The 11716-nt window shown below is 43.9% G+C and overlaps 1 protein-coding gene across 2 annotated transcripts; it reads left to right on the forward strand.

Moving 5' to 3' along the window:
* Nucleotides 1-552: 552 nt before the first annotated feature.
* Nucleotides 553-9402, forward strand: LOC125517580 (TBCC domain-containing protein 1-like). 2 transcript variants are annotated; one of them, XM_048682785.1, is made up of 9 exons: nt 553-1176; nt 2111-2251; nt 3111-3500; nt 4155-4259; nt 5280-5420; nt 5868-6071; nt 6197-6289; nt 6904-7015; nt 8970-9402. In XM_048682785.1, exons 1-9 carry the CDS (start codon nt 568-570, stop codon nt 9011-9013), a joined length of 1839 nt encoding a protein of 612 aa, XP_048538742.1. In that variant the 5' UTR covers nt 553-567; the 3' UTR covers nt 9014-9402. The 2 variants fall into 2 exon arrangements, with proteins under 2 accessions (XP_048538742.1, XP_048538743.1); XM_048682786.1 differs by lacking the exon at nt 6904-7015.
* The last annotated feature ends 2314 nt before the right edge of the window (nt 9403-11716 follow it).

Raw genomic sequence — 11716 nt, forward strand, 5'->3', positions numbered from 1 at the left:
ATCCGGCGCGACGAGTTGGGGAGGCATAGCGACGGTGGCGGCGTCGAAAAAGGTGGGATACACGGTGGTGGCCACGGCGAGGTGCGTAAGACCCGTGCTGGCTGCGGGGTCAGGGGAGTCAACCATGGGGTCTGGTGGGCGGCGAGAGGCGGGAGGGCGGGCGGGCGGCAGGAAATTTCCGCACGGCAGTTGGGGGTTTGCGCAACACGTGGCTGTTTTACTCAGACGGTGGATAGTGATGTATATTTGCATCGCTAGGCGATTATTTTACATCTAGAGAGTAAAACGTGATAATTTTTTTTACATCTACATCATGTGTTGGAGGGGCCTTGTTAGGCCTTGGGGAAGCATATTTCGGTTACTTTTACATGGGTGTCATAAAAATAAATAATGTCGACAGCAGAGTCATCCATGGGTGTCATAAAAATACCAAATCCAAGATCGATCGTGCTTTAAAACTTCCGTTAAGGACAGTAGCAGATCGAACTGTGTTATAAGATCCATGCCCGAAATTAGAAAATCCCGCAATTTACCCACGGGAAAAAAATGGGAAAAAAAAGGCGCATCATGGAGGCACAGGCACCGAACCATTTCAGCGTCTCCACGGTCGCATCGCACTCCCACGGCCTCGCTCTCGCAAATCTCTCAGATCTCCTCCTCTTTCCTCCCTCCCCCGCTTCTGTCGCGGCCATGGTTGACGAGCCCCTCGACCCGCCGCCGCCGACGCCGGCGGCGGCGGCGCCTCCCACGCCGCTCCTCCGCCCGCGGCGCGAGGCGTTCGAGCACGGCCTCCTGCCCATCCCCAAGCTCATCTTCCCGGAGGGCACGCTGGCGCAGACCCTCTCCCAGCTCAAGGAGAAGCTCGCGCCCGCGGCCGCCGCCGCGGGTGACGGGCGCGTGGGCGCCGCGTCCCTCGCGGAGGCGCTGCAGATCCCGCCCGACCAGGCGGCGCTCGCGATCGGCATGCTCGCGGCGGTCCTCCCCGCGGAGGACCCCGCGCTAGACGCCGGCGGGAGTGGTGGAGGCGCCGACCTCCGCGACGTTCTGCTCTTCCTCTACATCCAGTCGTACAAGCGCCTCGTGCCGCGCCCGCACAAGGACTCGCCCGTCGTCGCCGACGTCTGGCCATCCACCTCAGCGTTCGACGGCTACCTGTCCGCTCTCTCTCCGATCCAGGTTAGGACGCGGTTGCGTTGGTTCGAATGCTTTCGTTAGAATTTTGCTGCTCGTATAGAAGTACATAGAACAACGTAGATGGGAGCTGAAAGGATTAAACCACTTGACGTTTACCAATTGCCATCCACTTGGAAACTACATCCTATATTATCAACAATGGAACCGGGACATTGAATCAAGCAACGAAACAATTGTGTGTTGCCTTTTGCGTGGATGGATTATTGATTGCACAGAAGTCGTGCTATTCTGGACAAACATGCATTGCTAAGTCCAATGGTGCATATCGCTGCCATGGGAAACCTAGTATTAAATTTACTTCTAGATGAGCTGCCAAATTGCCTACTATCATCCTGTATTCATATAAAACTAGTGTGACGTGCCAAAGCAGGCCAAATGTTTTCTAGAGGAAACTGGTGACACGTTTCATCAGACATTTCTTTCATCACCTTCAGTGCTCCAGCAATTGTATCCTTGAACTTTCTACTGCGCTAGTTAACTGTCAACATATTAATGGGCACTTGGAACTCATGTCCCAAACATCTCCACACAGGCTTTGCTTAGAATAAGAGGTATCTTGGCAGTGATATTCATCTAAGCTTGTGTCCATAATCCTATCTTGGAATGCGTTGAGAGCCGCCTGCACTTTTTTTTCCCTATATAAATCCATCTGTCATTTGGGGGTTTCTTATCTGTTCCAGTTCCATATTTTGTATTTTTGTAGCAACCTTGGCTTATGTTACATGTTTTCTTGTATAATAGATGTTCTTTTTGAGTTAATCATTATCCTTCGAAAGGGTGCCAACCCTTAGCCCAGATCAGTCTTACCATATCGGCACCCTTGTATTTTTTTTTCTTTTGCAAATACAACTAGTTAGCGTATCTTTTCTTTTGGCATCATCCTCACTTAGTGCTTCCTATTTCTATTGTTTGGCAGCTTGTACGGAGTAATAGCCGTCGCTTTATACCTTCTCAAGCAGATGAAGAAATTCACCAGTTATCTTATCTGCAAAAGCATATGGCTAATATTCTCACTCTATTGGCTGATTCTGTTGAGGGGGAGGGGGATGATTCTCTGGTATGTCATCTTCTCTTTAAGTTACTCAAATTGTTACTATTCATTATATATTGATCATTCTTCATTCTCCACCTTATTTTTCTAGGTGAGTGAAACTATATAGGGGATAGTGTGATCGAAATAAAATATTACTTGGCCTCCGTTTGCTGTTGTTGAACTTTGCTGTATTGTGTTGATTGTATAATCTGCTATAGAAGATTTAGCCACAAAGCTAGGCAAAATCGGGTCAAACAAACACTAAAATAGGCAAAAGTGGGTTTTGCAAACGGGATTATCATTCGACTGTAGATCCACAATGCCAAATACAGCCTTACAGTTCTTACCTCCAATCCTCCATATAGGTTATGAAGTCTGTTAGGTGTTAGCTATAACCAGAGGCTAGAACAATCCATGGATAACATGTCTACAATAAATTGTATCAAGCAATTGAAACAAAAGACCAAGGGTAGAACAACCCACTGACATATACGTCTGCAGACACAAATTGTATAAAACACATAAAGCAAAAGGTCAATGGTAGCACACAGTTGATTCAGTTAAATATACCCCCTCCGTCCCAAAATAAGTGTCTCAAGCTAGTACAAAGTTGAGACACTTATTTTGGGACAGAGGGAGTATATTACTTAAGTGAGTTCTTGTCTTCATGTGCAACTGAGAATAGATCTATTTTCTTCCTCACATCTGAGGACATATTCTGAAGGTAATTCTTTGTTGGAACTTGACAAAGGGGCTTAGTTTCGACTACAAATAATCGGCTAGCTAGTGTTCTTTTCAATGGGGGAAATATGAAAGACGATCTTGATGTTATGCTGCTAAAATCTGATGATATGATAACTGCATTATGGCATCTTTTGTGCAGGTACTAACAATGGAGACTTTTGAGCACCTTGGATTTCTAGTGCATTTTTCGGAAGGAACATCCCTAAGCCAGGCAGCCACATTTTTTGCAAATTCTGATCCAGACATGCCGGCTGCTCCAGTATCTGCTGCTCAGGTCCATGATTGGATTTTGCAGAATATTGTTTCTTCATTGGAGTTTTATACTGAGAAATCTACAGCAAAGGAAGGGAGCCAGCAGATAGCGTCTGATCTTGATGTTACCATGGCAGATGCCAATACAAGTCATCCAAGGAACAGCACAACTACTGTTGCCAATCCCGCATTCCATAGAAATTCTACATTTGTGGAGGGTTTCTCCAAAACTTCTGTTGTCAAGCATGCATCTGATGTCAAAGGAAATTCAGTGAAGGTATAAATCATAGTTATATTAGTATCAGTACCCAAATGCTTTGTTTAATACTCAGAGACACTTATTTTGGGGCGGAGGGAGTAACAGGTAGCCCACTTGGATGTTGAAAGGAATGAAGAGATTTAACACGTTTAATCCCAACATGTTCATATTGTCCCACCCCAGATGCAATGTAGTGTTGATCAAGAAATTTTGTATGTGTCTAGTGTCATAAGTGATTGCATGGTTGAATTTCCTCCTGGTGCCACTGTAAACATAGTCAAGAATCTTTTGATCACTGGATTTGCAGTGAAGCATTGCTTTCTCTTAGAAGGAAAGAAATACTATGTAGCCAGGTCTGTATTATTAACAGAATAATCATGCAAAGTTGCAGTACTTGGGTCAAGATATATATATATATATACAAGGTTAAAGCAGACGAGAAATATGCAGGCCGTTGATCTGATCTGGAAAGAACCAATATAAAATCTCCTGTTGTGCTGGACACTTTGGAACACCCTCTATCCTCTCTAATCAGTGTTGAAATATGTTTTGTGCTGTTTACCTCTGTGTTCTAATGTTGTGACCTCTTGTAGCTTTGTCTGTTCAATATTGGAACCCCAGCGCTGGAAATTATCAGCATTGTTTAACACGTACTGCAAACTGTATGTGTAGGTTTTGAACTGCCATGATTCCGTTATTTATATATTAGCACCGGTGAAGTATGCTACTGTGTATGGATGTTCTGATACTACCGTTGTTCTTGGTGCTGTCGGCAAGGTATGCATGCATGGCATTTGGTCATTCCTCACCCCCTCTGTTATGTGGATTCAATTTGCTTCGAGGCAATTTGTGTCTTGGTAGAGCTAAATAGCATAATATCTGCTCCAGTATATACTGTGTTCTGTGCATGCAAATAACCATTAGCCACATGCAACACATCTGGATTATGGACTTGAAATACTTGTCTGATCAATCTTAGTTCCTACGTTCTCGCTACTAATCTTGACTCTTTTTGTTCTTGTTTGACATGAACCTCATAGTGGCTTTCCTTCTAACGATAGCATCACACAGGCAGTTTGGCGTGATGCCAATGATGGTGGTATGATACTGTTCGTCACATGAAGAGTTCATGTGATTCCACCAACAGTGACGTGATTTGTCCAAAGAAGAGTCGGTGTGCGATGTCAATGCCAAACGTGAACCGACTTGTCAAGATTAGGGGGAGAATGTTGGAACTAGTATTGTCTGTTTAAATATTTTGAGTCCTTGCATGCTACATATGACTAATCATTAGCTCCATGCATAGAAGCTAGCGTGTGTTGGACTGTATTTTCAGTCACCGGTGGACAGTAGCCACCTGGATTCTGCTTTTACAGCATTGCAGAAAATTCATTTGTTTGTTTTGGAATTGGGGAACCGTTTTTCATTTTGTCTAATGATCGAGTCAACCCTACCATTGAGAGGATAGATGAATATTCATTGTTTTTGGCTTTTCGTCCCCATGGGGAAAAAAACTAGATGGTGAGAATAATGGCAATAGAGGGGTGGTTAACATTGTTGTGGACCATATGATGACTGATAATTTATGCAGTCTGCATTGCTGGAAAATTCTTATGACACGGATAAAAATTTCAAGAAGTTATTTGAGTTGATATGCTGTATAAGTAGCAAAGAGGAAAAATGGGAAATCTGATCGCAGATGGATAATTGGTGTTTTTTATTGGTCATTCAATTTTTGCTATTTTTGCCCCAACTCTGCCAATTGCATTTCAAGAATATAATGTTTCGTGTTGTCAGGTTATAAAGGTGGAGCATTGTGAAAGAGTGCATATTATTGCAGCTGCAAAACGAATCTGTATTGCTAACTGTCGTGAGTGCATCTTCTACTTGGGAGTAAATCACCAGCCTCTTATTGTGGGGGACAACCATAAATTACATGTGAGGTTCTGCTACTCTTTCTGTTCTAAACTGTTAGTCAGGACTAGCTGCTGCGTAGCAATTAAGTGGCGTATGATGAACAGTTGTAAATTCTTAACAATTCATTGACATGGCTAGTCATCATGTGTAATAATACACTATGAATGAATCATACATCATTTGTGCGGTACATACTGTGTATGTCACTACACCTAGAACTAAGATCCGTAAACTGTATTTATGAGTGAAAATCTGCTGTTCTATTACTATTAAGTGAAAAAGGAAGATTAATCGCCAATTGTATACAAGTAACCATTCATGACTGTGGAATACTCTCTGAATACATAGGTTACAGTTGGAAAAGGTGTGACAGTCAATGTTGTGAACTTGACATGATAGTATAGTAACAATAATGCTTTAATTTTTAAATTTTGACATTGTGAAATTTCTCCATTCATGTATGAACAGATTGCTCCATTTAATACTTACTATCCAAGATTGGGTGAGCATCTGACACAAGTTGGTGTAGATCCCTCTACCAATAAATGGGACCAACCTTTTGTATTGGGAGTCGTTGATCCACATGATTCATTGTCCCATCCTGCTGGGGTTTCTGATGTTCAAGCCGAATCTGCTACTTGTGTAGATCCTGATCTATTCACAAACTTTTTGGTATGTTAAGTACATTGTAAGATTTTAGCTACAGCATGATAGTATGCTTCTCGGGCCTTGTTTGTCTTTTCACAATAATTTTCTCTTGTATAAAAACAACTAAACATGACTACTAACGCCTGCAGATTCCTAATTGGTTTGAGGATGAAGTACAAGAGCCTACAAAATGCAATCCTTTTCCATTGCCTGAAATTTATCAGGCATCGCAAAGCAAGAAGGTACATTAACTTCGATAAACTTCCCTAGAATGATGTTTCTATTATAATTTACTCAATGCTAAGGCTATCTAGTGTGATTCACACTGCCTCATGGCCATAATGCAAATCAGTATTGATTTGTTAATGTTATTTGGGTACAGTTTGTTCACTTCTCTATATTTTACTAGCACAATGCCCGTGAGTTGCTACGAACTGCTTAAGAGCATAATTTTGAGTTGGAGTCACATTTTTACAATTTTTATTTGTTCATTCTGCAAGTGTTGATCTCACATGGAAGTACTCCCTCTGTACCGTAATATTTGTCGCTGGAGTAGTAGTATACTTGTTTATTTGTTTTAGGTCTCACATGTAAGTAAAAGCACATTTGTTTATTTATGTATCTTGGAAGGTTGCTAGTCGAGTACTCTTGCTAGTCCCACAAGTGGGTAAGGGTGTATTTTTTATTGATGAAGGTTGTTGGTTCCACATGTGGATAAGGGTTTATTTTTTATTGATGAAGGTTGTTGGTCCCACATATGAACTCACCACCAACTCCAACCTTTATAAGTAGGAAAGATTTACTGTTTAGTATTCCTAAAAGTCACATGTTCCTAAACATGCCATATCATCTTCAGCAAGCTGTTCTGGAAGATACTAAAAAAACTATTCGGGAGCTGCAACTTGACGAAAATAGGAAAAAGGAATTAGCAAGCGCCCTTCACTCGCAGTTCAAAGATTGGCTATATGGTAATTTTTCATCTGTGCATTTGGTTATTTCATAGCATGTACATATCACTTCTGCCTTTTATATGTCAGTAGTTACACTTGGTGCTTTATCTCCATGTCTCCATCTGTTTCATTATTGTGGTGACGGGGTAAATACCACATAAGATAGGATTCATTCAACCTTATTTAACTATTTGGAAGGCAGCCCAATCTTATTTAACTATTTCGTTAATGCCCTTGGAATGCAACTGGAAGGAAAACAGGACCGGAATGGTCTTCTTGGATTCCTATGAAAATTCTTTAAAGAGGCCTTAAGTTTTTTTTTAAACCGAGGCAAAAGATTTGCCTCATCCATTAATTAAGGAGAAGGGAACATAGGTTTGCAAAATGTTAAAATAAAATTACACGGGGACTGTTTTCCTGGCATGATGCTACTCAGGTGCTTTGCGCCAGCAAGTGCCGAAAGCTTTGCCTCTTCTTTGATACTTCCTCCATTACAAAAAAAAAAGATGTTTCGAGAATTTTAAAACAGACTAAGGAGGTGGCTGGAATCTCCTTTATATTCTTCGTTTTTCTGCCAGTGACCGAACAGCCGACATTAGAGTGGAGGAGGGGCACGGTAAGAGAACATGTTGGGAAATGTGGACAAGTGACTCAAAACGTCAAGTATTTTGGAAAAATGTTAGCTAGTTAGGACGTCACTTAAATTGGAAGAGAGGTAGTATTTGCCAAAATGGCGGGTGGTGGCATAGATTTCTCTTGGAAAACCTGAGCATTTCGCTCGTTTCAAATGGTCCAATTGGTTAGCATGGCAGATGTCACTAGACGTCATGTTGATCCCCCAATTCTTGATTGAGTGCTTTGCTGCTCACCGAGCTACATCAAGCGCTCCAAGGCCTAGCCATTCGTTGACCATTCTCCAAACATGCAAGTTCTTTTACGCTGGCTGGAGAATTTCTGCCATTCCAATCTCAATACAAGTCAACCAACCAATAGTACTCCCTACAGCAACAACAACAACAACAACAACAAAGCCTTTAGTCCTAAACAAGTTGGGGTAGGAGAGGTGAAACCCATAAGATCTCGCGACCAACTCATGGTTCGGGCACATGGATAGCAAGCTTCCACGCACCCCTGTCCATAGCTAGTTCTTGGTGATAGTCCAATCCTTCAGATATCTCTTTACGGACTCCTCCCATGTCAAATTCGGTCTACCCTGACCTCTCTTAACATTCTCCGCACGCTTTAGCCGTCCGCTAAGCACTGGAGCTTCTATGCACCGGAGCTTCTGGAGGCCTGCGTTGAATATGCCCAAACCATCTCAGACGATGTTGAACAAGCTTCAATTCAATTGGTGCTACCCAGCCTCTATCTCAGGGTACTCCCTCCATTTCTAAATATAAGCCTTCTTAGAGATTTTTTTTTTAGAGTTTCAATACGGCTATATACGGATGTATATAGACTTATTTTAGAGTGTAGATTCACTCATTTTGCTCCGTATGTAGGTCGTATTGGAATCTGTAAAAAGACTTATATTTAGGGCATCTACAATGGGGGGTGCTAAGCACGGGCGCTAGGATCTAATTCCCGGCAGTTTCAACAGAATCCCATTCAATCCCAGTAAATCAGCTAGCGTCGGCGCAAAAGAAGTCACCGGGCGCTAGGGGTGTTTCTCGTTCTTTTTCTACTTTGTGTAGCGTCCGTACATTAATTCCAGCGTTGGAAGCTCGGACGCCAGCCTGGACGCTAAGCCAAAAAATATTTATTTTCTTTTCCTAAGCGCCTGGTTAAGCGCTTGTGTGTTGTAAATGCCCTGAGGAACGGAGGGAGTAAAGTTATGTCGGTGTAAATGATACACCACTGTACTGTATTTTTGTAGTCCACAACATTTACTCTATTTTCCATCAGTGCTCAATGGAGTATTTGCTGATTATGTGCATTGAGTAATGCAAACAATATCGGTTCATGTTTGCAGCTACGGGCAACATCCGCCAGCTCTACTGTCTGCAAGGCGACTAACCATGCAGTCAGCTGCTTTCGTCAACAGAGGTGTGCATCCGCAAGACTGTTCTTCATCCTCTTTGCTGGCTAGCTGGTGCAACTCCTGAAACATTCGGCGGCACATCGTCGAAGCTGACCTTACTCCCAGGAGTGGTTTCCGCCTGCTCTTCAGCCTTGTAGAACCGAAAGAAAAGTGTAAAAAGGAACAGGTGTTGTTGCCTCTTTTTTCTTTTCTCTTTTGCAAAGTAGCTTGATATGTTTCCCCCGATATCTTTAGGTCGTTAGGATATTTGGTCTTGGTTTCCCGGTGGTTGCACAGTTTTTTTGGGCTCTCCAGAAGTTCCACGGATACGTAACAGGCATTGTTAACCACTCAACTTTGCAAAAGAAATGAACATTTGAAATCCCATCATTGTATTTCTGATTTCTAATAGTACTCGTACGCCGATAAATAAAATAATATTCAACACTAACATCTAACGGATTGTTGTAGCACACGTAAGTGCCATTTTTTTTTTGAGTCGGCACACGTAAGTACTGCGGTGCTGTGAGGGGAGGAATGCTTGCTAAGCTGGAAAAAAAGCCCATGCCTCGGGCTGGGTGGCAACTTGCCTTCTCCCGTCTCCCGAACCAGCCGTCCTTTCTCTCTGAGATCCTCTGTGTCTTGCGTACACCTGATGTTCTACATGTGCAGTCTGGTCGCAGGGCCTCTTTTAGTACGCAAGATTTTGAAAACATACAAATAAGGGGAAAAACAATAATATGTATAAATAAACGAAAACGACAAATCTCAAACGTTTGGGATTTGACCATGGCAAATTGATTGTTTGTTATATTGCAAATTTAGTGACGCGAGGATGATAAATTTAGTTGACTCAAGGCAATTTTCTGGCAGAAAATACACAGCACGGATTTGCCATGAATGTTCGGGCGTTATCGGGGTCCTAAACAAATGTGTAAAGCAAAGTATTAAACACATGGGAATTTTGCAACCGTGTGTGTTTGGTTCATAGGAATAGAAAGATACACATGAATCATGATAAACATAGTCAGATCACATGAAAAAAATTATAATTAGGATGTTGTGTCATCTAAAAGAAAAAAAAGGATGTTGTGTCACTAAAGGTCACATCTCGTATTTTGTGTGTAGGAATTCTAGAGAAGGGTTCTAAGTGGATTGTAATTTTTTTTCTTCAAAACTGAGACGAGAGGAAATTTTCATCAATTTTTCATTTGTTACACTCTTCCGAACTAACCGTATGAACCATGCCATCAAAAGAAAATATTCCATTCCCATGTTTTTCATTCATTGTTCCTATAAACCAAAGAGGCCCTTAACTTTTGCTAGGACAATTACCTTTCCCTTGCTTGATTTTTTACATGAGTGTTTCAGCACATAATGTTTTTTTGGTACAATTTTTCTGCAGCATAACATTATACCACAATCGTTGCGGCAATTTGATTATCATATGCACAGAGTGTTCCAATCACGGGGTAGGCTCATCCTACTGGTTTCTGTTTTTCCTTCAATCAATCAAAAAGAAAAAGGTATCGATGGGTTCGGGTCGTACTCATAGGGCCACAAGCCCGAATGCCATGCAAATACGTACCGTCGCCTATCCAGTTTAATCACCCGCGCGCGCTGCGCCCGGCGCACATTCTTCTACCGGCAGCGTTGTTCAGCGTGCACATTGTTCTACAGGCAGAGTAGTTGGTGTGCCTGTGTCGCGTTGGTCTGTATGCGACGGGTTCTTCCAGCTGGATTGATGCTAGCGGTAGCGGAGAGTGGAGACGGCGCGATAGGGACGTGCCCCCGCCGCGTGGTGCACGAGTGCATCACATGCTCACGGACGCATGCGGCCGGTTTCCACACCCTTCGCGGACAAGTCGCAGAACCGAGGGGCTCGACTCGATGAACGGACCAAATCATCACTAGGATGACGGTCAATCTATTGCCCGTGGCCCAATCTACCGGTAGCAAAACAATCTTACGGTTCTTGTACGAAGTCGGCATTAAATCTAACTTTCCGTGGTGCAAGACTGCGCATGCACGTCCTACTGGCCGCATGGAGGGGCATGCATGCATGGGCGTTCACGTACGTACTGTATTTGTCTGCCAGCTTGTCGATCGTCGCTGGCTTGTGTTGGGACGTATACGTACGAACGTGGCCCGGTCGCGCGGTACATGGGCGCGTCGGAGCCATGCATGCGCCCACGAGGAGATCGGTTGGTCCTAAGAGCATCTCCAGCCGTTCGGTCCCTCAGAGCGTTAAAAAAAGACGGTCTGGGGACGAACCGGCGCTAGTTCGGCTCCCTGGGGGCGACCTAGCTCCCATTCACGTCCCCAGGCACCGTCCCCAGGACATGAAAAATCCGAACTTGGTCGTTCCCGCTCACAAAAGGCGTCACAAGTCGGGCGATCGCAAGCCACAGTTCGGCATACAAAAAAAATAGAGCGGCAGAAGTTCGCGTGCGCACCACTTGGCGGGCTCTGCCCCAGGCGTCGGCGGAGTTGGCGTGCGCGGGCTTGGCGGCGTCGGCGCGGCTTCGGTGGTGCTGGGCGTCGTGGAGGCGTCGTCACGCGGACTTGGCGTCGGCGTCGGCGTGTGCGTCGGCGTCGGCGGCCTTGTCGAGGGAAGCTGGTTCAGGATGAGGCCACGCTCCGCCAAGTACCACGCCTTGACCGCCTCGTCGATGCTCTGGAGCATGTCCGCCCCGCCC

Source organism: Triticum urartu, chromosome 6 (assembly GCF_003073215.2).
Source record: "Triticum urartu cultivar G1812 chromosome 6, Tu2.1, whole genome shotgun sequence".
NCBI lineage: Eukaryota > Viridiplantae > Streptophyta > Magnoliopsida > Poales > Poaceae > Triticum > Triticum urartu.